Here is a 27,742-nt window from a genome sequence, read left to right on the forward strand (position 1 = left end):
TATAAATAGGAAAAATAATTAATAATTCTTTATGTTAAATTATAAAGTGAAATAAACTTTATAAACCATTAATTTAATATAAAATATTTTAGTATTATAATTATATATGTATAATAAATGTATAAAATTAATAATTATTAAAATCTATAAAATTAAACTTTTATGGTAATATAATATTATATATTATATAATTACTACCGAAATAAAACCAATTACTTAACCTAACCCTTATATACTAAATTAGTATATTACTAATACATAAAATAATAGTATAATATATAACTATAACTTAAAATATTAATACAAACTATTATAATATAGATTATAATAAAAGCTATACTTCCACCGACTTTTAATATCCCTCTTCTCTTCACAGAGATGAATTAATTTGTGATTTGGTTCGGTTTTGTGAAATTTTCACTGCTTATGATTTCCGGTTTTCCAACATACAACAGCTACTTGAAAGCGCTGGGCAACACATAACTTCTTTTAGGAGTGCTAAGTCAATCTAAATTAGCTAGAAGAAAGCTATGTGTACAAACTATTTGCTATGAATGTGGCTGTCACCTATCCTACATTGTTTGCCTATGAAATGTTGATGTGGATATAAGAGAATGAAACATGTCGGTACTACGATTGAAAGTGGAAAAAAGGTAAAATCTTTAAACCAAAAACTCCATCATTATATCATAAGTAAGACTGTCACATGAACTTTCGTTGTCTTGAATAGCGATCTACAAGTGCTTTAGCTTTCTCCGGGGCAAAAAATCGAGCCTGCACAACACCAACGTTTTGCCTAAAAAGATGTTTGATTCATAACCATCTTCAAAATGATATGGAAACAAAGACAACGACTTCTCAAACAGATAAATAATGTTCAAATATGCAACTCTTTTTATTTTTTTCAACCAATAACATGGGTTTAGACTACTCCAAGTTGGGATAATTTTAAATTCAGATATAACCATTTGAACATAGTTTTCAAGGATATCAAAATCCATTCAACAATTTTGGATTCCAACTTGTCACCTTTAACCAAAATAACTAGCCACTGAAAATGAAAATTTTCAAAATTAATTTTTAATATGTATGATAAACCTACTAATTTTTATCACTAAGAATTGAAAATGTTTTAAGTTATTTTTATTTAAAATAAATCTCCCTTTTTTGTTAAAAAGTTAGATCTAAGTTATTATATTTAACTTTTATCCAAAATTATCCAAAATAAAATTATATATCATATTAATAAGATTAAATTTAAGAGATAATTTTTTAAAAAAATCAGATTTAATTTATCAAACAACATAAATTACATACAATACTTGATTTTCTTAATAGACTAAACAACTTTCTAATATCAATTCAATACTTGTAAAATTTAGCACTTAACTTTTTTAATTTATCAAACATCTTAGTAACTATATTTTAGATCTTTTAAAATTTACATTACATGTTAAAATTATTATTTATGCCCTCCTTGAAAATAATTTTTTTTATTTAGTTCTAAATTTGTAAAGCAAAGCAAAGAGTAGAAGGATATAGGGACTGTTTGCTTTTGGAAATAGGAAAAAGAAATTTTTGCTTTTAGATCCGAACTGTTTGCTAATTTTGGTTTTATTATAATATTTGATGCATCATGGCTGTATAAATTTCATGCATCATCAGTAAATTAATAACATGACATCAAATAATTAAATTAAATAAAAAATATAGATGACTTATAAATAAATACTAATAATTTTATTTAAACATAACTATATGTTAATTGTAACTATTATAAATAGAATAGATTTAGAATCTTGAGTTTAGACTCTAGGGTCTTTGGTTTAGAGTATAGGGTTTTAACATTTATTTATAATTAATTATTATAAAATTATTAATATTTATTTATAAGTTCCCAACCTTTTTTGTTTTATTTAATGATAAGGTGTCATGTTATCATTAATCAATGCTGCATGAGACTAATCATCAGTGTTTAATTATATGTTGAATAAATACTATGATGTAATATATTGCTGTTTTATGAATAAAAAATTTCTTTTCCAGTCGATTCTTCATGCAATCAAAGCAGGAATAAAATTTCCCGCTGTCTATGGTTGAATCGATTATTTCTAGTAGTAGACTAGCGGCAACAAAAGAGAGCACCATGAGTCTGAAGGGAGATTCATTTCATCAATTATCGCAGCAGACCCTCCATAAGCTTGATGGAACAAGCGACCTAGAATGGGCACGATCCAAGAAGTTGGCCATTGAAGGAAGGGGGAAGCTAAGATCTGTGACCGGAGATATGAAGAAACTGGAAGATGACAAAGGGCTAGGTGTATGGTAGTCTAAGAGTTCTATGATCATTGCTTGGCTAATTGGGAGGCTGTGAGAAACCTATTTAGATGTTCAAATTTTATCTCAAATATTTGAATTAAAAACCAAGCTATTGAAGGCTAGACAAGGAGATAGCGAAGTAATAAAACATTACAATGACGTTGTGTCACTATTGCAAGAATTGGATCATTATTATAATGATAAATGGGACTGCTCATCTGATAGTGTAAGATTCATGAATAAAGAAGAGAAAATGATAACCTATAAGTTCTTAGCAAGGTTAAATCAAGAATTTAAGTGAAAGCCAGGATCCTTGGAAAAAAAACTGTTACCTTCTATTAGAGAAGCCTTCTATGAAATTAGAAGACAAGAATCTAGGAGAAAAGTCACGTTAAAACCTGATCTTGATCAAAATTCTGCACTAGCTATAGTGAGAAATGACTAAATATGATAGGGAAAAAATGCCATGGTGTGACCATTATAAAAAACCGTGGCATACACATGAAACTTGATGAAATATTCATGGAAAACCACCAAATTTAAGGAAGAAAATGCTGAAAACAGATCTGCTCCAAGCACTGACAGCCAAGCCCTCCAAGCGGCAGGGGCAGAATAGGAGCAACAATCTACTCAGGAGATGCCTCCCTTTACGAAGGATTAGTTAGAACACCTGTATAGACTTTTCCAATCTCCACAATTTTGAGTTGTGAATCCTCCAAACCAACCAACTCCATTTAGCTCTTTTGCTCAAGCAAGTAACGTTGCTTCAGTTTTCCTCAGTGAGTATAAGCCTGATTGCTATTAGATAATCAGTTCTGGTGCATCTGATCATATGACAAGCTGTTCCCAATTCCTTCAACTTATGCACATTATGCAGGAAATAAAAAAATTTGAATTGCAGATGGTTCATTCTCGGCAATGCCGGAATAGAAACTATTAAACTCTCTCCTTCCTCTTATATGATGTTCTTCATGTACCCAAACTTTCTAGTAATCTAGTGTCCATCAGCAAAATCATAAGTGCTCTAAACTATCATGTTATATTTAACTCATCTTATGGCAAGTTTCAAGAAATAATCTCGGGGAAGGTAATTGGCAGTGTTAGAGAAAGTGGAGGTCTTTATTTCTTAGAAAATGGAACCAAATTTGAACAAGTTTCAAGTGTTTGTTTGAACTCTAGTTTGATTTTCAGTAATGTTATGACATGGCACTATGGGTTTGGACATCCATATTTTTATTATGTAAACATTTGATTCCAAGTTTATTTTTTAATATAGATTTACCTTCTTTCCAATGTGAGTTTTGCAAATTAGCTAAGCATCATCGCGCTCTTCTTTTCCATCTAGGCCTTACCAAGCATAAAAACCTCTCTTGATGATTCATAGCAATGTTTGGGGACAATCTAGGACATCAACTTTGTTTGGAAAAAAATGGTTTGAGAGTTTTATTGATGATCACACATAGGTTAGTTGGGTTTATCTATTAAGGGAAAGATCTGAGGTTTAAGTATTTAGAATCTTTTAAAGAATGATTAAGACAATTTCAAGAATTCAGATTTTTCGAAATGATAATGGTAGAGAGTATTTTAATGAAATATTAGGAGATTTTTCAATGAAAATGGTATCATCATCCACCAAAGCACACGTCCTGACACTCCCAACAAAATGGGATAGTTGAGAAAAATACGCATATTTTAGAGATTACGAGGGCTTTACTTTTTGTTTCTAATGTACCTAAGCACTCTTAGGGAGAGGCTTTTTTAACAGCAACCTACCTAATAAATCAAATTCCAACAAAAACTTTGAAGTTTAAGACACCTCTAAGTGTTCTATGAGTTCCATACTAGGATAAAAAGTGATTTACCTTTGAGGGTATTTGGGTGTAGTGCCTTTGTTCATATCCATGATAAAAATTGTACAAAGTTAGATCCGTGGGCTTGAAAATTTGCTTTTGTAGGATATGCACCAACACAAAAGGGATAGAAGTGGTATGATCCACAAACAAAGAGAATACTTGTCTTGAGACTTATATGAAAAATAACCGTTGGAAAACTAAAAGTCTTAAGACCTAAAAGGGAAGTATCGAGACTTCATGAACATGTCTCAAGACTTGATGAATAGATCTCGAGACTTGCTCCCTGAAGCAAACTTTGGCTACTAACTTTTCTAGTCTCCAAGACTTATAGTCCTTATCTCCAGCTAGGTCTCGAGACTTGGTTACCAAAATAACTTAAAAACATTTTAAGCATCTTAGAACACTTTGGTATTAACTAAAAAACATTTGGACAAGTTGAAACATATATTAAACGTGTTTTTAAGTACTTTGCAAGTATTTCAAAATGTTTGGTTCCTAAAATGACTTAAGAAATAAATAACTAAAATTTATCTTACATGTTTTTATATCAAAAGCTTGGGACATCAGAACTAATATAAGAATTACAATGCATCTAGACATTCACTTGAAGCTTCATCAGGTTCACAAAGTGATTTGGGTTCAATGAAAGACTCCAACTAATGAGACTGATTGATACTTTTAGATAAACTTTGATTGACTATTGTAACTTGGAATTTGGTAGCAGTGAAGTTAAATGGGATATGTTCTCTCTATTACAACCAAATCTACTAATATAAAGTTTGTTCACCAAGATGTGGGGTAAGACCAGTATGGTTAAAGATGGGGAAGGTTTGCTCCTAGAAATTCTTGCTCCCATTAGACCATTTGTATCTATATGCATTAGGATCCCGATTCATGGATCTCTCGGTCCGAGAAATCAAAATAAGAGGATCGAACCATTTCTTCTGGCTCTTTTTTAAATTCGATAAATGGTGGTTGATCTTATATTTCATTATAGTTCTATGATTCAGAGTATCATTTCCTATTTGATCCCTTTGAATTCCATATTCGAAGTTGCGATCGGATCGATTCTTTTTAATGAATCGATTCAATCCATTTCTTATGTACCCATAGATGCTATATTGGATTTGAATCAGATTTCGGATCAATCTATATGTTGCTAGCAAATACCACTATTTTTTGTTTTGGATCTTTCAAATCATTCCCGCAGGAGATCCGGACTCATTTTTTTTCTGATCCTTCGATAAAAAGATTCATTTTCTTCATAAAAAATAGGAGGTAGAGCCGATAAAGATTTCTTTTTCGATTCATCCCTAGAGTTGAATACCTCATTCAAGAATTGTTTTTGATCCAATCCGTAGGAATCAATAGAAAAGGCAAATCCCCTCCCTTATTATAGAGATTCACGATATGGAAGTAGAGACCCTTGGGATAGGATTGTGTTCTCTGAAAGATTGTGTACGACTGAATCACCCAATGGGATTCATGATTAGAGGTCTTCATGGGTTGGAACTAAGTATGATATTAACACACTTTATGTTTGCCCAATTCTGGCTTGACCCGAAATATGAGCCTAAAAATTTGCCCAAGCCCACTCATATTTGTAAATAACTAACCTAAACTCATTTTAGGCCCGCCCATATTATTTTTTAAAAATATATTTTATATTTATTTTTTTAATTAATATTTAATAATTTTATATATTTTTATTTATTATAGTTTATATATAGTCATCTTAATTTTTTTTAATGTTTACATTATATTATTATATATTATTACTATAGATTTCATTTTTATGTGTTATAATTATATAAAAATAGTATAATATAAAACATTACAAACTTGAAAAACGAGTCGAGTCAAGCTCGAGCCTTAAATGTTCAAGTTCGAGCCCGACCCATATTTTAAATGGGCCTAGTATTATTGCCCAAACCTTACCAAATTCTTGGAAAGCCTTTGAGTCTAGACAAATTGCTCGACCCATAAACAGGTCTATTCATTATCTAGATATTATGTTGAAGTGGTAAAAGCTTTCTCTCCGAAGTCGAATTTTCCAAGCCAAGGAGAATAACTAGAGAGCTTTGTTTATTTTATAATATTTCATTACTTCAATTTTATTTTATAATATTTATTTTAGGTATTAGATATATTTAGGACGTCTAGGATGATTATTTTCCAACATTATTATTCTTATTATATCTTTTGATTAATATAAAGTATTTAGATGTCTTTTATAACCCACATTTTCTTGTGTTCCAACTTTTTCTTACTCATTTGTTCAACTCTACTCTATTGATTGTTATTGTTTTCTCCTTTAAACAATACCAAGCAAGCCAATCACATTCTTTAAGTAAAGAAAGTAAAAATTTAAGTAAGCTACTAGACATGATATACTTACTTGTATAAACATCCTCTCTGCATCACCAACATTTCCATTTTCTTTCAAAATAATTCCCTATAAAAGCATAATTATCAGCCAACAAAAAATAAGCAACAAAATGAAAATAGATGAAAAATCATGGAGAAGACATCTAAAGAAAATATGTAACAAAAATACAACATATATATATAAATGTTTCACCACTAAATGAACAAGAGGGAAAGGAGAGAGGAATAAATAGAACCTTGGCTAAGTAACCTCGGAAGTCATTTGGATTGCTAGAAATTAGTTGGTCATAAATAGCTACTGCATCACTAACATGGCCCCAGTCTGAATAAGCTTTCCCAAGAAGTAAATCAACCTGAGAGAAATCTCATAAACAAAGTCAAAGAATCAAATGTTATCTGTTAAGCTCAAGAAGAAACATATCTATCAACAACTCTGATCCACCAAAATTGGCAAAGTGAATGATCCAAACCAAAGTTACTTGACTCAACATGCTAATGTCACATACCACATATTAAAACCCATGATGAATGCAAAAAGAGCGTTTCATGGAGGTTAATTGATGAAATAAGGCTCATTTAACCTACTTGAACTGACCCAATTCATGGAACATATAGAAAAACCCATATACTTTAAGTTCTGGTGGCCCAATGAAACACTTGAGGAAAATTAAGATTGTCATAAATATGAAAACTTATCTTAACAGATGTGTAATCTTATAACATTTGATTCTATAATCTTAGAGAATTGTGTCAACTTCTTATAAATCTTAATTTTAGATTGATTTTAATCTCAACTGTCGATGTAAAGTAAATTTTACCGTTAAATCTGGAGGAGCTTAATTATAAAGAAAAACTTTTCCCCTTATTTTATAATCATCCCATTGAATCTCATTACATCTCATTGTACTCCTTCATAGTACTCCATATTAATAGTATTAAAATACTATTGAGACCATTTAAATGTGTTTTTGCCTTTTTGTGGCTTCTTCTGATTTTTCATTTTATTTTCGATGCCTTAAAGAATTTCTATCGAAAATTCTCACTTTACTAGAGTTAGGCAGATTTTAAACCAAGAAATCGCCAAAGGCCGCAAGATTGCAAGACTAAAATTTTAGCCCCGTGACAGTTTGTATCCGAGCTAAGGTTCAAAAGCATCAATCGAGATGAAAAAAAGAGTAGAAGATCAAATTAATCCAATAGAGACCCGCGAAAGAGCCAAGAAAGCTAGCCGATTGAGGGACATGCTGTTAGCTAAAAATCAAGTGGTCAATCTTGAAGAATCCATGAGAGATGTGAAAAAGACGCTTGAGGTAGACGAGGGACGCACCGCAGAGTTGGACTTGATGGAAGAGCAACTCAAGGAATTTGTGTTGTAGTCTCTCGATTCCAATGTGGAAGCGATGCGAGGAGTGCTCAATTCTATTGTAGATAAGCTGATAGTAAGAGACAATACTCTCGAGGAGGAAACTAAAACTATGACAAATGCTTTAAGAAAAGAATTGAGAAGCAAAAAGAAGAGCTCGTTGTGTGCCAAGCCGCCATAGGTAGAGGGGTGTTGGGTGCAACACTAAACCACAAGTTGGATGTCTCCAAACCGAAGAAATTTAAGAAGCAAGGTCCGCAAGGGAAGTGGACAATTTGTGTAAGACGAAACAATAATTCTATGTAGTAGGCATTAAGGATAAATACTGCTGCTAGATATTTTATTGATTTTGCTCTATTATAGTATCAACGTAGGCCCACAGATGAAAGACATGGTCAGGCCACAATTGAGACTTGAGAAGAGTTCCAAAAAAAGTTTCAAAGAGCAGTTTTACCCACAATATGCCAAGGAGGCTTGGTCTAAATTGCATCGATTCTCTCAACAAGACACAATTCGAGAGTATGTGAAGGAGTTCAACGAATTAATACTCCAAATCATGCATTTGAATGAGAGAAACATTCTTCCATTTCACGAATGGGTTGAACGTGAATTGGAACGTTGAGGGTCCAAGAACTGTTGGAAGTCATGATCGTGATAGAGCCCTTAATCAAGCTTGTTCCGAAGCAAGACAAGTTCAAGTCTCTCAAGCTCAAGGAGAAAAGCAATGGTGGGAGAGATGAACATGTTGAGTATAGCAACGATGATGGTGGCAATGCAAAACCATGAAATGAGAAAGGGAAACCCAACAACAACCCAAAGTAAAAGAAAAGTGAGATACAATGCTTCTTATGTTGAGGTCTGCATAAGGTGAGACTACTAATAGCGATCCGAGTTCACCGCTATCAACAAAGAAAAGAATGCAGAATCCGATAAGGATAGGCTATTGAAGCTTAGAATGATGATACTCAATTCTGCTAAAGCAAAAAGGGATTGCAAGTTGAAATGGTTGATATTTGTGAACATCAACATCACAAGTTGAAGGTGTGTTGTTGTTGATATGGGAGCATCTAACTTGTTTATATTGAAACAATCAACTAAGAGGATCAAAATAGTTAATTCCTAAGAGGTTCCAACTGTGGGAGTATCACAAGGAGTGAAGCTACAAATCGATGAGTGGGAAGATAAGGAAAACTTTGAGGTAATTCACTTAAATAATTACGACTTTGTTCTTGGCTTGAACATCCTTAACCGAATTAATGCTCTTCTGGTTAATTTTGTTGATTGTATATGTATGTTGGATATTGGACAAAAACAATGCATTGTGCCGGTGATTCGAGACATGAGGGGTGGAACCAATGTATTATTGGCAATCCAACTAGCTAAGGATGTTCTGTGTGGTAGAAATATTAACTTGATTGATTGGAGTGCTACGAAAACCCTCTTGGTAAATGAGAAAGTGTTGCGCATCGAATTTTAAGGAAAAAGTGATGACGCAAATTAGAAAGTCAAAGCATTGGCTTTGACTTACCATTGGCTTAGAAAACACATAAGAGCCCTTTTAGAATTCTGAAGAGACTAAGTCGATAAAAATTAAAGTTGGCGAAAAACTCAAAGTTAACCCAAATTTCAATATGACCACACCTAAGCTTATTTGTAAGAATAAAGGGGAATCCCAATCGAGGTAAGTCACAATGTGAGCAAGTAAGAGCAGTGAGCTCTTGCAAACAAGATTTACCAAGGAGAGGAACAATTCGACGAAAGCCGAGACATGTTCTGAGGGGTAAACTACTCAAGAATCGACCAAAGCATCGAGAAAGTTTCAAGACGAGTCAAACTAATGTTATTTCAAGGATGCGACAAGGGCGTCGCGAGAATTGTCACAAATCATGGATCAAAACCCATGAGAATGTGCATAAACAATCTTATGGAGGTTAATTAATTAAATCTGATTTTTTCGACCCACTTAAACTAGCTCGATTCGTGAAACATGTGAAAAAATCCATTCACTTTAAGCATTAGTGGCCTAGTGAAGCATTTAAGGTAAATTAAGACTACCTTGGTAAATATGAAAACTAATCTTAGAAGATTTATGATCTTATAATATTTAATTTTGTATCCTTTAAATTAGCTTCAGTCTCAACTGTCAATGTAAATTAAACTATACCATTGGATTTGAGAGAGTTGAACTATAAATATAAGTTTTCCCCTCATTTGTAAGCACTTTATACTTGAGTAATAGAATACTTTAAGAGCATTTATTCAAACACCTTGTGAGTGTTGGTTTTTGGTGTCTTTTTCTGTTTTTTCGTTGGTCTTTTCTCTTCAAGTTACTTCCGCTTTATTTTCAAAGCCTTAAAGAATTTTTAGCAAAAATTTTCACTTTAGGAGAGCTAGACTGACTTAGGCAAATTTAAAACAAACAAATTGCCTAAAGGAATTAAGAGAAACATGGAAACCAAACAATGGTTGCATGAAAAAGCCAATGGACATGTACTTGGTGAAGACTACTCAAGATTACCTAGGAAGGTTCGTAGTTTTTCAATCTCAGCATTGTTGAACCTTTCAAGATTACTCAAGACTATTTTACTACCCTACGTCATGCTTGAGGTTCCTGTCTTGATTTCATAGATTAAAGCCGCTTCATGAGCCTTAGGACTGTCATTGCTTAAAAAAAGCATTTCTGACTCCAAAAGTACTTTTGAAAGAAAAGCTGTGAAGAACAAGCTGCTTTTGGCTAAAATTTTTAGCTTTTCAAAAGTGCTTTTCAAAAGCACTTCTGAAAAGGAACTGAAAAGGAGAAACTAAAAATTTTAGCTTTTCCTCTATCAAAAGCACTTTTAGTGCTTAATTACTTTTTCACCCCTTCAATAACATAGTATTTTTCTTTTTTTTTCTTAGTGTTTAATTACAATTGTGTAAAATCATTAATTAAAAATAAAAATATTTTCTAAAATAGTAATTACAAATATTTAAATATTTAAAATATAGTTTATATATTCTAATTAAATTTTATAAATAATTAATATTTATTGCTTAAAAATATTTACAATTTATATTTTATATATTAAAATATTAACAAGTTATAATAATTTTTTACATTATTACTAAAATATAATAATATTAACTAATTTAAATATTATTTAAATGCATATTTGTTTCTTGATAATAACATGTCTAAAATGAACATTTTATTTCTCAAAAGCACTTTTTGACAGCAATGCTAAACACTCAAATTTTAAACCAAACTTTACTTCTCAAAAGCACTTTTTCATAACACTTTTCAAAAGCAATGAAAAACTGGCCCTTAGAGTACATCAGATTTAGATCATCCCATATGCCATTTGCAATTGGGAAAAACATACGTGTGTCACTCATTTCAGGCGTCATTGAATTGCACAATTCAAAAGGTTCGAACTAGTTGAGACAACTTTAGATAATTTCAAACATTGAGTCGGTAGGCTGCTTGTATATTCTGGAGTTCACTAGTAAGGCGAGAAATTTGTTTGTCTACAAGTTGGGTTGGTGCAAAGGTGGCAAAAAATTTCCCAACATAATGGTAGACAACGAAGGTCTTCAAAAAACTATTTGGGAAGGACTGGTTTGCTGTCAAGAAAAAAAATGGTTGTGAATGAAAGATGATTGCCAAAAAAAAAAAAGTTGCAACAATGAAGGCCACAAAAAAGGTTCTTATTGGCGCAAGAGAAAAACTTATGGAAGAAGAAAAACAAACAAGCTGTCTTATATATATTCCCATAGTTACACATCTATTTTATAGACTAAGAGTGCAATAGATATTAAGGAAATAAAATCTACCTAAAAATCAATGATCTAACCCCTAAATTTCAAGAACAAGATATTTACAAAATATATTCAATAAATAGAGTATTTTCCACAAAAGATAACTTCCTTGAGAGTGATTAGCATTAGTATGATGCTTGCATATCCACCAATCATCATTGTAGCCAAAGGCCGTTTTATTAGATAAAGTGACCACTATCACATCATTATTCATTCTTATTACCAAGAATCAAAACCTGTAGTGGTCATACTTCTCACTAGTTATAATAATTTTAGGCTTTGTTCAGCATTGCTTCTCAAAATTACTTTTGGGGTCAAAAGCACTTTTGAAACTATAGACAATACTAAATAGACAACTTTTGGAATCCGAAGTGCTTTTGAACCCAAAAGCAAAAGTAATTTTTTTTAGCTTCTGCTTTTGGCAAAAACACTTTTTAGAATAAAAGACAATTTTAACCCTTATAAAGTATTTTATATTATATTTATATTGGATATGTAATTACTTTCCTATTGAAATTTATTTTAAATATATAATATTATATATTTAAATTTTTATTGGTTATATTTTAATATTTAAAATATAGTTTATATATTCAATTAAATTTTATAAATAATTAATATTAATTGCTTAAAAAATATTTAAAATTTATATTTCATATATATTAAAATATTAACAACAAATTATAATAAATTATTTTTATATTCTTACTAGAATATCATAATATTAACTAATTTGAACATTATTTAAATGCATATTTGTTACTTTATAACATAATGTCTAAAATGAATATTTTATTTCTCAAAAGTATTTTTGACAAGAATACTAAACACTTAAATCTTAAACCAAACTTTTTAAAAATATTTCCCAAAATCACTTTTTCGTTGTACTTTTTAAAAGTATTTCTCAAAAACAATGGTAAACTAGCCCTTAGAAAATGACCAAACTAAGCTTTTGTTAAAATCAGAAGTCAACGAAAAGAGAATTAGAAAAGAATTGAACTTTTTACTTGTATAAAAAATTAGAAATTTACAAGTATTTATACAATGTTCACAAGTCTAAGGAAAGAACGAAATTGTAAAATCCTAAAAATTAGTCATTATTAATAATCTAACCCCATAAAATCAGTTTTGGACTATCATAAGCTGTCAACAATCCCCCTTAGTTTGATGTACAGATATCACAAATGTTCAACTTACAAACCAAATAATGATAAGTCTTGTTGCTCAATCCTTTGGTGAATAAATGTCTAGTAGGTCCCCAAACATCCAAATGAATAGTCATGAATGGAATGCTACTTCTATTATTTCTCCAAGGATAAGAGTTTCTAGTATGCTTACTCACAAGCTTAAACAAAACAACAATCAAATTGGCTCTTTCTTAATGAAAAAACTCACATTTGTAGCAATAAAGTGACCAACAACAGGGTATACTTTTCATATATAAAGTTGGAGGTCTTTTGGGTAGAGTTTAATGAAAAGGACGGGTTGTGGATATGAGTTTAAAAAGAGTTAATGAATAAGACAAAGGAGTGAAGTTGGTAGTGATTGCCATGGTTTTTGTCGATATGGGCTTAGGAGGGTTTGATATATAGGATAGAGAAGGTTGATCAACAGAGTTTGCAATGGTTTTGTTTTCTTCAATTAAAGGGTCTACCTTCATATCTATCATAAAGTTACCAACCTGTATACGAACAATATTTTATCCATTACTTCATGCATTTGGTCGAACACTTGGGTTTTGTTTTCTACAATAATTTCATGAAAATGCTACCATACAATCAAGCATCTATTCTATCTTTGTTCACCACATATGCTCAAGCTCCTTGCGTATTTTTGCTTGCCACTCTATTGACCACTGTTCTGACATTGCAAAAGATCATTGGATATAATGCCAAATTGTTACCAATACATGAATAGGATCATGTCATTAAGTAATTAACAAGGAGATCGAAATCAATTGTCTTCCCTTTACCTCGGTTCCTAAAACGACCTATTGTAATTGATAGCTTAGTTCATCAAGAGGAGACTAAACCCTTAGGACTCATTTGAGAGAGGCCCAAATCTTTTAGGGTTTTGGTAAAATTCCACTTGCCTTTGTTTTATTCAATTTCCCTTTAAACAGAGATTACAAAAATTAAAGTATATCAAACTAAATAAAGTCCTACCAGACTATTTTATTTTAAGAGTCCTAGAACAACTTCCTTTATTCCAAGAGTCCTACCTAACAACTTCTTCAAAGAGTCCTACTTAACAACTACTGACATCCGCAACAAGGACATTTTATGAAAAATGCCATGTTTCTTGTTGTAACACAAGTTTTTTGCCATTTTGCTAAACCATCATGTGTAAGATGGAAAATCTTTAGCGAGCAAGATTGTTATGTTGAAAGCAGTATTCCATTAAAAAATTGGCAGCATCTCCAACAGCCAAGCAATTGTAAAGTCCAGTTCCAAACAATTCCTTTAGCTGGGTACATAAGCCCAAAAGTGGAATGAGTTGAAAAGATATTTCCTTAAATCTAGAAAACCTAGGTAATAGAACATGATTTAGTCAAATGGTACTTGACCATTTCTCCTTTAGTCCACTAACTAATAAATTAAATAGTATATTTATTTATCTTCATTTTGGTTGTAAAAACTTCAAGAAAAAACACTCATTTTGCTTTGCTTGATATGCAATTGATAATGAAGAGGCCAACTGACCTGAATACGATCCAGATTCTGTGGTTCTGTTTCCATTTTACTGCTTTCAGCCATGGGATCAGGCCCAGTTGATCTTTCCATATTCAGGCGTTCACGACAAGACAGAAGGAACTGAACTGCCTGCATTTAGAAGTTTGGTAGGAAACTGTATTTCAATATTGCAGCATAATAATTTGATATGCAAATTACTTTCCAGAATAATAGTTTCTTGACTTTTAAATTCCATCCAGACCAAAAAGAAAGGAAAACAAAAATTGCAGTGTACACAAACTTAGTCCTCTATACTGAGAAACCATCTATTATAGAATTTAAAAAGTAATCAAGTTTCTCTACAGCACAAAATGGCTTATTCGATGCATTGCAAAAGAGAGTTAAAAAAAATTTAACATAAACATCATGAAGTCAAACATTTTGTTGTGAAGCACATGAGACACATCACATGAGGAAGAGCAAAGCAGTTTGTAGCACTCTAAACATTAATCTACCTAGGGAACCTAAGTAGTAACAAAATTCCTGGTAACAGTATACTTCTAAATATTATAGCAAAAACTTATTTTAATTCCTCTACTAAAAACCACGCAAATGAAGAAATTTTATAATGCCCTTATAGATTTTGTTGTTAAATGGGTGATGTGTACATGTTATGACTTTTTTATGTCATAAACTATTTTGTCTTATATGTCATGTTTGCATATATTTAAAACTTAATATATATACACATATATTTATTAAAAACCTTAATATATATAATATGTATAAATTCTAAAATTGGCAAAAATAAAAAAATACAATTCTTAAAAATTCAAAACAAAAACTCAAAATATAGATAACAATTGGCCCCCCAAAAGATTTTTTAAAAATTCAAAAATTCGAAGCATTGAATATATTAATTCAGGTTTTTTTCTTCTTTTATTTTACAGATGAAGATGAGTTTCTTTTAGTCTCTTACCTTCAAAAATACGGCCATGCAAATTCGCGTGCTTTACCAAAGTAGGCTAGTAAAATATTTTTAGAAAATATCTGATCTTTGGGTTTCATTTTTCATTGAATGTTTAGGCCAGATGGATCAAAACAAATAGGGAATATAATTATATTTTTAATATTTTGATTTCATTTCCAACCCATTTCTTTTGTTTTGGAGAGGGGACGATTTTTTGAAGTTTTAGAGTTTTATTTTTTTCATATTTTGGAAAATTTTATCAATTTTTGAATTCCTTGTACTTTTTAAATTTATATATTCCTCCCAATTATATATATTAAACTTTATATAATATATATATTATTAGATTTTTAGAAATTTTTAGTGCACTTTTCTATTTTTCTCCTTTTATTATTTTTATAGATTTTGGGGTTTGAATTTTTATAATTATTTGTTTTAAATTTGAATTTTTATATATTTCAATTTTAAATATTTGTTAACATATCATATAAAGATATGATTCGTGCTATCAAAAGTCAACATCAACATTCCATGTTATAAGAATAATATGATAAATTTGTAATTCATTAAAATTTTCTCATTTGCACCATTTCTTAACACAAATTAGTTTGTAGCATTTTTTATTTAAGGGATTAAAATGAAATTTCACTAATATACGACCCTTAGTATACTTTAACTAAAATTCCTCCACAGCACTAAATTGCTCATTAGATGCATTGAGTCAAAGATGACTCCAACATTAAATGCCAAACTAAAAAAAACATGTTTCAAAGAGCATAAGATGTATCATACGAAGAAAAGCAGACTAGGGAGAGAAGAAAAAAGGAAATGAATGATAGAGAAAAAAAAACAAGGACAGCAGAAGAGAAAAGAGAGACAATAGGAAAACAAAGAGAAATTATGCACATATATTCCGAAGTATGTTAATAATAACAATGGATAAAATAACATTTAGTCATTAAACAAGGTAAATTTTGCTTAATCTCTGAATTTCTTTTTTGTTCACATTAGTCTTAGGACTTAGCAACGTTTTTCAATGCTGGTCCCTATAATGACGTGGCACTTTGACATTGTGTCACATCATCGCCTAAAACTTTTTATTAAAAATATAATATTTTAGTTGATAACAATATCAAAGTGTCACATTATCACAAGAACTAAAATGTAAAAAGTTGTCAAGTTCTAGAATATAAATAAAAAAAATTCAAGAATCAAGTTAAGAAGTTGTTTAGGAGCTATATGTTACTTTATCCTTGATAAAGCATAAATACTGGTAACCCAAAATAATCCATAAACAAGAATACCCAAATGTTTAAAACTAGGGGAAAAAATGATAAACCCACAGAAGGAAAAGCTATGATGAGAGAAAGACATTGATAGCTAGTACAAAAGAAACTATGTGGTCTCTTATTCAACAAGATCAGACTATATGCCGTGTAATTTAATGGGATCTGTTATAATAGACTCTTGCAGGTAATAAACAAAAATAGGAAAGTAACCTTATAATTCAACTTTTGAATCAGTTTACAGTGCTGAAACCAAACAAAAAAAAATTAGGCTGTGATCAGCTATCATTTTATAACCTGAATATTATTTTACTTGGGATGCTAAAATGGGGATGATAACCAGAAGACCAACAAATTTCAGAATCTTAGACAGATACTAACCTCAGCAGGCCTTTTAGCAGCAAGCAATGCATTTGTGTAGCCACGTAAAACCTCAAAATCGACATCTTTGGATACCTATAATGCAAGAAAAGAGTATTTATGGAGAGTACAAACAAATTTTATTTAATTATGTAAACGAAATCTAGTAAAGGATGAAGAACAACAGAATTATTTGAGTGAAAAACTGTATATTCCTTTCTGCCTTGAGATACATATGCATACATGTTATAACCTAACAAAAAAAGGAAGAGAATAAAATAAAAAATAAACTATACCTAAGGTCACTAAACTAATAGTAAGTTGACGTTTTGGTCACTCGACTTTAAAAAGTTACAAAATGATAATTGAGTTATTTGAAAGTTTTCATCTAAGCCTTTGAACTATTCAATGATACTCCTTAAATAAATCATGACAATCTTTTTCTAGTCTAAATAGTTGGATCCATTCAGTTTATGCTCTATAATCTTAAACATAACCAAAATCATCTCACTTATAGTAACTTTCAAATCAATCATTGTACTTTGTGGTTTAGGAAACCATAAGTAAAATTCATAATCCCAAAAAATAGCAAATTACCCAAGAATCTCAGAAAAATGCAACTGCAAAAACTTACTAATCCAGAAAAACCATTAAACACCTAGCCTCCAAAACAAGTGAACAATAATCATGCTCAAATAAAATACCCAACCTCACAAGGCAGCAAGCAAACAGTAACTAACAGTGATGAAACCCCAAAAACACACCAAAACACCCTGACCACCACCTCCAATTGAACACTCAAGCATCAAGCTTGGTTAAAAACCATGAGTCGACATCGAAAGAGAAAACAACAGTAAGATGATGTCGCGTAGACCCCCCCACTTGTCAGCACATGAAAGGCACAAGACTTTAGATAGTGTTTGAGCCTCACGCACAAACCTCCAGGTCTTTAAAAACAGTGGATCGAGCAAAGAGGAGATACAAGTGATCCACGAAAATATCCAAACATTTTTCATTTTAAAGAAGTGAAACACAAACTCAAACATTTAAACCAAGTAACTCTAATACCATGAAAATGAAATTTGGTAAAGGAAGAAAAAAATTTGAGTTAAAACTGTATAATTCATTTTACCCTAAGATATAGATTTATACATGATACAACATAACAAAAAGGAAAGAGAATAAAATAAAATCCTTAATATAATCCCTATAAACCAGCTAAATACTTTGTATAAAAAATATTTTATAGCTATACATACATTAACTAACAAATTAAGAGACAATCAGCTAGTGTAAAAGAAAATATTGTTGTAAATGTCATTCAAAGCTTTATATAAGTCAACTAAATTTTGTATTATACAACTTAGGTTTAAGAGAAAAAAAGGAATAATTCAGACACAAGTTGAATAATATAGGACAATGTAAAATACTCTTAACCATCTCTAGAATAAATCATTACTAGAGTTGGATCCCAAAACATGCTAAGGAACTACAAAGTCTTGAAGATCATCAATCTTTATCCTTAAAATGCTTTCAAATATAAATTTGAAACAATAGAGACAAAGATGGAGGAGCTTCATTTGAACATTCATGCACTATAATTCTCGTAAATGATAACAACACAATCATACATGTTGCGCCAATTCAATATGTTTCATGAATGAACAAATTACATTGAATTTGAATGTAATAAAGTTAACGAGAAACTCTTGAAGACTAAGAATTGCAGAAGATAACTAGAATTAATAATTAGTTGGCAAATGTATAAACCAATTCAAGAGTGATTATATTTGAAACACGCTAACCCTAGATGATTTATATGTGCAAGCAAACATGGGAGGGGGGGAGTGTTATTCAATATATTGTGTACACAAGATATTATGACAAATTTTAGATTTACTTTTAGGTAAATACAGGAAGCTACCTTGGTGGTAAGTAGTTCTGCTTTAGCAAAGTTTCCCTCTCTCCTAACAAAGGTTTTCCATTTTGTACATGAAAATCACACCTCGCAGCCGAACATTATATTTGAAATAATCTAATAGAAGATTATTTATGTCCAAACAAGGGTGGGAAAAGTGTTATGCAATATATTGTGCACGATAGTACGAAAAATTTAACATTTACTTTTAGGTGAATACAAGATACCTCAACCACCCTTAGACCAACATTACAAAAGAAAGTTGCATACAACTACCGGTGCCTAAAGGTTATCATGCATTGCATCAAGTCACAATCAAATGGAAAACCTTAACAACAGAAAGTTACCGCAGCAGAAAGTTTATATGCAGCAGCACTGCCATCATAATCCTTAAGTTCATATTTAACTTCTCCAAGCAAACGAAAAACCTCAGGGTCGCTTGTTTTCACCTATAGAACATTAATATTACTTAGAATAGAGCATTAGTTGATTTATTGTAATAAAACTAAAAACTCATAAGTTCCATTCATCCAATATTAACAAACCTTCACCAACTCTTGAAGCAGAGAAGTTGCACGTGCATAGTCCCCTAATTCTGTTAATGTAACTGCTGCTCCCTGCAGGCCATCTTAAATTTTAAATTGTCACAGGCTCATAGATGCTGAAGTAGAGATGCATTTATTTGTCTACTTAATAATAAGTATATATATGCACATATGTTTAGATCTGAACATCAATAAAGTTACTATAAAATCAGAGTATTTCAACGAGCATTTTGAAATTGAGAAGAAATTGAAAGATGAAATTATTCTCAATTGTGTAATGAGATGAAAGAATACATAAGTACTTATACAAGCAATATAGGTTTATTTGAGGAAATTAATAAATTGTACATAATCCAAAAATCCCTAATAATAATCAATTCAATCCCTAATAATTAGTAACTCCTAAGATCATGTCGTTTGGTCAAGCATAAGTTGTCAGCAATAATTTGCAAAAGTTATCAACACTCTCCCTCAATTTGTTGCATAAATATGACATGCCAACTTGCAAACCAAATTCTAAAAATTCTATTGCTAATGTAATGACCTGATTTTTTGGATGGTCTGGGAGTTCAATTTGAGAGATTTTTTAGAATAAATCGGGTTGAATAGAATAATAAAAATTAGTGGTCGAGTTTTCAAGAGGTTTAATTAGGTAATTGAGCAATTAGGATTAAATCGTAAAGTTCTCAAAAGTACTAAGCAAAATCATAATTTTCTAAATGTTGATTTTTTTAAAAGATGGGGGTTTTAAATTGTAAACTACCCAAGGGACCCATTAGCAAATGGACGTTTAATGGTTTTTGGAGGGATGCACGGTTACAAGAAAACATGAAAAAAGCCTTTTCATCTATTTTCATTTCAATTTTTTTTTTTTTTTCATTTTCTTTGAGGTTTTCATTGCAGAGAAACTTTCTTGAAAGGTAACATCATTTCCAACAAAAATTAGAAGAGCTTTTAAGTTCACAATCATGTTTCTTTTTTTTTTTCTTTTCTACTGTTTGCAATATTTGGCTATTAAGAGATATTTGAGATTTTGATTAGTTTTTATTTAATCTATAATTTTCTAACTCTAGTCTATGATTTTTTTAACCTTATAATTTTACATGGTAATTTACTTTATTTTTCAATTTTTATTATATTTTCAGTTCAGATAGAAATGAGTGTTTTCTTAAGTTCTTTGATGTTTCCATGTTATATTGAGGTTAAGAATGAGACTAGGAAGATGAATGAATGCTGAGAATGATTAGAGTTTGTTCTTGAGTGCCATTGATGAGTGCTTAAGAGAAAGTGTGGTTTGGATGAGTGATCAACGAGTTTCTTAATGGTTTCGGAATAGATTTGAGTCCCTAATGTATTTGTGTGCAGTGTTGTATGTTGTTAAATGTTACTTGTATTTCGACTTAGTTTATGTTGTTGGTTATTAATTGAACAAATGATTACACCATTATTGTTGTTTAACATACCACATATTCGGAAATGTTAATTCATCACTAAGCTTTGTGGCTCAGCATGTGGTTTGTTACCATGTGTAAATAATACGAGAAGTTTCAAAAGGTCGCTAGGGAGTCAAGCTGCGTTTCTGGAGTTGCTTGTTTGCTTAAAATCTATTGTTGTAATAAGGTCTTTCTTTAGTAGTTGTTATGGGCATGTAATAGGACCTTATGGTGTTATTTGGTTTACCGTTGATGTATTGTTAGTTTTTGTATTGTATTTAGTGTATTTTGACATATTTGGTATGTTGGACATGTGTTTTGATTGGTAGTTGAATTTTGAATCTAATTTGCATGTCGAGTGGTAGTTGTTAAATGATAAATTTTACTTACGGGTCACATTTTGATCCATTTGGTAGTTTTAGACTTGATTTAGTATGTAAAATGTGCTAGATATGCCTTGGTACATGTTTGGTATTGGTTAGATCTTAGAGGTATTTAAGGGTATTGGTTAGTGGTTTAGAATGACTTTTCTACAAAATTTCTTGGAATGAGGTATTGAAACCTAGATAAGAGGCATAGATACCATTGCTATGATGTATTGGTATTATACGTGTCTTTGTGTCGAAACATGTGACCTTGTAACTATCTATTTGAAATTCTATCATTGGTATTGATACCAAAGGCTAGGTATCGACACTTAACCTCTATTTTCAATATTTTGAGTCTCGAATGTTGTTTTTAGCTCGTTTTTGTTGTGCATTTGATCTACAATTATATTATATTCATAATACCTTTTTTAAATGAAAATTAAATGTTGCGTGTGTTTGTATGTTTGGTTTTGTTTTGCTCGAGGTTACTTCGATAGTTAATGTGAAATCGAGCATCCACGTCTTTTGGCTTGGGAGTATGGTGTTACATTTATTGGTATCAAAGCTCTAGTTTAATCGATTTTGGACTATTCCAAGCAAAAATTTAACGAGTATGAATGGTTTAGGATTAAAACATGCTTAGACAAGATTATGTTGTATTGATAGTATGCTATAATGTTTTGTGAAAAATGACGTTTTGATTATATTGTGTTTGATATCTATGATATTAGCAATGATATGATGATGGTTGGTTAATTTAGAGTGAGTCTAGAATACATTCCCAGAGGTATATAGTCTTGACTCGTGATTTTCAGCTAGGGGTGTTTATTCGGTTAACCGACCGGTTAACCGACCCGAAATAACATTAACCGAATTAACCGACCTTTCAAAATTTTTAACCGTTAACCGAAACAAAATTTTTTCAAAAAAAATTAACCAAACCGAAATTTTTTCGGTTAATTCGGTTAACCGACCAAATTAACCGAAAATTATATTTTTTTTTATTTTTGGTTAAAAATTAACCGAATTACCCGAATTAACCGAATTAACAGGATTACCCGAATTAACCGAATTACCCGAATTAACCGAATTGAATCACTACATAATTAAATTATTTTTAGACTTTTAGACTTTAGTTTTAGTTTTAGTTTTAGAATTTTATTTTTATTTATTAAATTATTTGTAATTTTTATGATTGGGTTGGGTTGAATACTTGTGTTTGGATTGGGTTTAGGTGAATAGTGGGCCTATTTATATATTATAATTTTATTTATTAATTTTTTCGGTTTTACCCAAATTTTGCACACCCCTATTTTCAGCCGAGGGCCTAGAGCACTTGAACCGTGCACCTCAAACTCTTCTTGAACCGCGAGCTCCTCAAGAGGAGGCAAGTGATGAGAATCACCCTAACGCACCCAGAGTTGGTATGGATGTGGCTAGAGGGTCACATGCTCCTTGTAATGAGGCCATGTGGGGGACCATCGTTAATGTTCTGCGCAATCACTAGTGTAGCCCTACCTGTTCAACCTGCAGTCTTTGACAAAGTTTAGTGCTTTGTTTCGGGGATTGCGTGGTGTAGATCCCTTTGTTGTTGAGTATTCCGAGAGGGTTTTGGATCAACTAGAGTGCACATCAAGTGAGAAGTTACAAGTGTTATTTCTCTCCTGAAGGAGGAGGCTTACCAGTGGTGGACCACTATGGAGAAAAAGGTCTCGACAGATAGATTGACTTGGGTTTTCTTTAAAATCGAGTTTTAGAGGAAATACCACGCTCTATCTGGAAAGAGTTTTTGATGCTAGCTCAGGGGAATGATTCCCACAGGGTTAAGAGGTATTTCTACGAGGTTTGAGGGAGGAGATCCAAATACAGCACATAGACTCAGGGAGATTGCTAACCTAGCCGAAAAGGTTAAGATGGTCGAGCAGGTAGTGGGATCTTAGAGGAAGGTTTCCACTACTGTCTGTAACTTAGGTAAGAGGGGATCAGGATCTGCTAGTTGTCATCCGGCAACAAAGCAAGCTAAGAATGCTCATGATACCTCAAGTTCTAGGAGATCAACTGCTCAATTTCAAAGGTCTGACGGTGGTCGCTAACAATCAATTTCTATGGCTAATTTTGTTGCCTCTATTTGCCGCATTATGATACTAGTTTGTGACCACTGTGGATAGGAAACATGGAGGGAAGTGTTGGAGGTGAGACAGAGCTTGAACTAGCTGTGGCTGAACAAAGCATTTATTCCATGACTAGTCGCTTAATTCGAGAGTTGCTCAAACACAGTCGTAGTGGTCAATTCCTTATACATGTGGCCGGGGTGTTGCTAGAGAAGATTCAACCAAAGGTGGAGCTAATGCTGACCATGGGCAGAGTAGAGTTGCTGAGGTTGTTTTGGGTTCTAAGGTGAGGAACCTTGCTCTGGCTTATGTTGTTCGGAGTCATGAGGATCGTGCTGCTACTAACATGGTCTCAAGTATGCTTTTTTTAATTTGGTTTTCCCATGCATGCATTAATTGATTTTGTTTCTTCACATTTATATACTCATAGATTAATGATTTCAGGGAGTGTTCTAATACTAGTTTGGGACAGAGGTACTTGTTTTAAGTCCATTGGGACAGCATGTCGTTAGCGAGGTGCGTCAATGGTGCCTAATTGAGACCAAGGAGCTACTTTCCATGCTAATTTGTGTTGAAATCTAATGTCATTAGTGTAGTATTTTCATCTATATATAATTGTATTTTTCGAATAAATTGATTTAATAAAATATCTATCAGTTACATTAATATCTATTATATATTATCCTTAACGATTTTTATATGCAAAGGAAAATCAAAATAAATATTTTACTTAATAATTATTTAATGTTTAACTAATAATATTAAGCTGTAGTTACGTGTTCGGATTGTAATACGAAAAGACAGCTTATATTAATAAATAATCTAAACATATCCTTAGTCTAATTGAAAATAAGTCACCTAGCTTACCTCTGGACCAAGAAGTAGAATTAGACATTGATGTTTTTCTAGGAACAACTCCTCTGTCCATTGCACCATATTGTATGAATTCGACCGAGCTTAAGAAATTAAAGATCTAGTTGCAAGAGTTGTTAGATTGAGAATTCATTCGATCAAGTGTCTCTCCTTAAAAAGAACTGGTGTTGTTTGATAAGAAAAAGACATTATGTTGCGATTGTATATTGACTATCAACAATTAAATAAGGTGATCATTAAGAAGAAGTATTTGTTGCCACATATTGATTATCTGTTTAATCAGTTTAGGAGAGTTTCTGTTTTCTTTAAAATTGACTTGAAATTAAGGTATTATCAGCTAAAAGTGAAAAAAGTGGATATACCAAAAGATTAGACAACCAAATCTTATCAAATTATAATCTTTTACAATCTTTTAAGATTACTTTTCATATTTACTAAGGTAACCTTAATTTTTCATAAGTGTTTCATTAGACAATCAAGACTTCAAGTAAATGGACTTTGTCACTTGTTTTTCGAATCGAGTCAATTCACGCGGGTCAAATAAGCACCATTTAATAGATTAACCTCTATAAGACACTCTTTGTGCAATGGTCACAGGCTTTAAACTATGGCCTGTGACATATAGAGTCTAATCTAAAACTTATGAAGAAAGATAATGATTTATTTGAAGATCCTGAGAGGTATAGAAAGTTAATTGGAAAGTTGAATAACCTTAAATGGTTGCAATTATTTTATTTTTGTTATAAGTCAATTCATGTCCTCACCAATTGTGAAACATTTAGGCAACTTTAGAACACATTCTTAGCTATCTAAAGGGGGCTCCTGGACATAAGAGTTTCATATAAGAATTTATGAACACATTAATATTGAATTTTTTTTAAATGCAAATTGATCTGGATCTAAGACGCATAAGAGATTTACTACTAAATATTTTATTTTTGTGGGACGAAATCTAATTTCTTAAAGAAGTAGGAAACAAAATGTAGTATTCTAATCAAGTGCAGAGTCAAAATACAAAGCTATGGCACAAATCTATATCTGAAGTTGTATGGTTGTATCAACTATTAAGTGAATTAGGCTTCAAGACATTGTTACAAACCGAGTTATAGTGCGATAACCAAGCTGCTCTTTACATAGATTCTAAATACTATATTTCATGAACGAAATAAGCACATCAAAGTTGATTATCATTTTGTTAATGAAGAGATTCAACAAAAGTTCATCTTCAAATGGAGATATCTTTACCAAAGCTTTAAATGGAGCTCGAGTTAATCATATTGTAACAAGTTAAGCATGATTAATATCTATACTCCAACTTGAGCAAAAGTGTCGAGAATATATTGTATAGCTATAAATATATAGCTGATTTATATGGATTTTTTCTTTCCTTTTATATAAAGGTGCAGCTTTTAAAAAAATGCACTTTAGGATTGAATGAAATTTATAATTTTCACCCAAACCAAATCTTCTTCAATTTTTAAATTCATGAACTCATTTACAAATACTATGTTACTTAGTTTTGATTAGGTTATTGGATTGTGGATATTTCAGATTTTAAGATGTTATTGTAATTCTCTCTAATTCATTTTGGATTTTCTCCCGTAGTTCATCTCTTTCTCCCTTGGTTTCCTAATTGCATCTATATGTTTTTGTTTCTCCCACTAGATTTAATCTTCTTTCCCTACTTGTTCTACATCAACTTCCTATTTGGTTTAAATTATAGCACTTAAAACTTCAACTTTCCAAAGTTAAATAAGACAAGGAAGACAAAAACATAAAAATGAAATTGAAAATGAGAAGTGAATCATCTTGAGATGAAATTTAATATTCAAAGAATAGCAGCATATAATATTAAACAAATATTAATCACAAAAATATTCCCAAACTTACTTCAAGTGCAGTTTCATCTTCTGGAGAGGTACTTAGTGTTGCCTCAAACTGTGCCAGCCTAGTCTGTTGTACATAATAGCAAGGGGTTAAATATTTCCATGATACAAAATCCAAGAGGCAACAAAAAGAAACTGATCACCCATACTAGAGGATCAATGAAAATAAATTTAAAAAAAGAATAATTAAGAAGAACCATTAAGCCAATACTTACAAAAAAAAACAATAACAACAGAAAACTAAAATGAGCATTCATCCATGGATATGGTGTTCCGCAAATAAACATACCCAAAATAAAAATAGCATCTGCCTTAAGTAATTTTGAGCCCAAATAAAGATAGAAGCAAAGAAACCCTGTAAATATCATAAATGTATATACCCTTCTAAAGGCACTTAAATAAGCCAGCTTTTCTTCCTATTGCTTAAAGGCAGAAAGCAACAAGCAGTGGGTTAAAATGCTTGAAAGCTTGCATGTATCATTGCCTTTTAAACTATCTTAAACATTGCACTATCTAGAAGATAGGCCATAACAAGCTATTTCTCAAATCAAAGGCAAGAAGTTCCTAAATTTAACAACGATGTTCCACTACCAGTACCTCAAGAATAGCTTTCTGTTCTCGTGACAGTTTCTTGTCAATCACTGCAGCTTCCTCAGGTGGATTGACACTGGAGAGTCATGTCAAGATACGATTATTCATCAACACAAACTGATGGTAATAACTAAGCAACAACGAAAGAGAAAAAAATTAAAATAAACAAATAACTAAATATTTTGAATTTGAAGCTTAAATAACATGTACTCCAAATACATAGACATACAAAAAACTTCAAACAATTTCATTACACACAGGTAAATCAACTTCCCTCTGAAAGGTACCTTTTTCCTTGATGACAGTTGACAGCCGCATTTTGTGCAAAAAAAGGCATAAGCAAAATGGCTTAATAACCATGCTAGATTCAACCCAATAGTATAGCACCTAATAAACATATGGGTGAATGTATAGTGCTTATTAAGGATAAATTTATGCGTACAATAACTAGAATGCTGTAAATAAGGACTGTATCTCAAATAAAAAACAAATTAGCAAGGGGCAATTTCAAACAATATATGGTTAAAGACTAAAAAATAATTCATGTGTTTCACATGGCTTTATCATATTTTTGTGAAGTTGTAAGTTAACTATAACTTATGCTAAAATTAGAGGTGTTTAAGAGCTAGACTAAGCTGGTTCGGGTTCGGGTTGAGTTTAAACATGATATTAAAGCAATTTATGCTTGTCAAAACTAGACCAACCCAAAATAGGGGCTAAAATTTTATCTAAGTCCACCCATATTTGTAAATAGCTAACTCAAGCCCATTTTTAACCCATCAATATTTTTAAAATTTTTAATATTATTTATATTATTTACAGTTTAATAGTTAATAATTTTTTTTCATTTATTGAAATTTTATATATGAACAAAAACATTTTTTAATGTTTATATTAAAGTATTATATATTAGTAATTATCTAATTTTTGTGTTATAAATTATATAATATATAAACATAAAATAATATAATATAATATACTACAAACTTGGAAAATAGGTCAAGCTAA

At 31.2% G+C, this 27,742-nt stretch overlaps 1 protein-coding gene across 5 annotated transcripts in view; it reads right to left on the reverse strand.

Annotated features, from left to right (window-relative positions):
• Positions 1-404: 404 nt before the first annotated feature.
• LOC105773438 (uncharacterized) overlaps positions 405-27,742 on the reverse strand; it is a 34,731-nt gene continuing 7,393 nt past the window's right edge. The window contains exons 7-16 of one of the 5 annotated variants that reach the window (XM_012595353.2): positions 26,741-26,810; positions 26,148-26,210; positions 19,473-19,544; positions 19,275-19,376; positions 17,031-17,105; positions 16,863-16,895; positions 14,424-14,543; positions 6,797-6,913; positions 6,571-6,627; positions 405-796 (exon numbers count right to left, since the gene is read on the reverse strand). In XM_012595353.2, coding sequence (XP_012450807.1) covers positions 746-796; positions 6,571-6,627; positions 6,797-6,913; positions 14,424-14,543; positions 16,863-16,895; positions 17,031-17,105; positions 19,275-19,376; positions 19,473-19,544; positions 26,148-26,210; positions 26,741-26,810 — 760 coding nt within the window. In that variant the 3' untranslated portion in view covers positions 405-745. Of the gene's footprint in view, positions 797-2,632; positions 3,118-6,570; positions 6,628-6,796; positions 6,914-14,423; positions 14,544-16,862; positions 16,896-17,030; positions 17,106-19,274; positions 19,377-19,472; positions 19,545-26,147; positions 26,211-26,740; positions 26,811-27,742 lie in introns of those variants that run through there. The other 4 variants (XM_012595352.2, XM_052632788.1, XM_052632790.1 and 1 more) reach the window with 4 other exon arrangements.

Source organism: Gossypium raimondii, chromosome 6, assembly GCF_025698545.1.
Source record: "Gossypium raimondii isolate GPD5lz chromosome 6, ASM2569854v1, whole genome shotgun sequence".
Lineage (NCBI taxonomy): Eukaryota > Viridiplantae > Streptophyta > Magnoliopsida > Malvales > Malvaceae > Gossypium > Gossypium raimondii.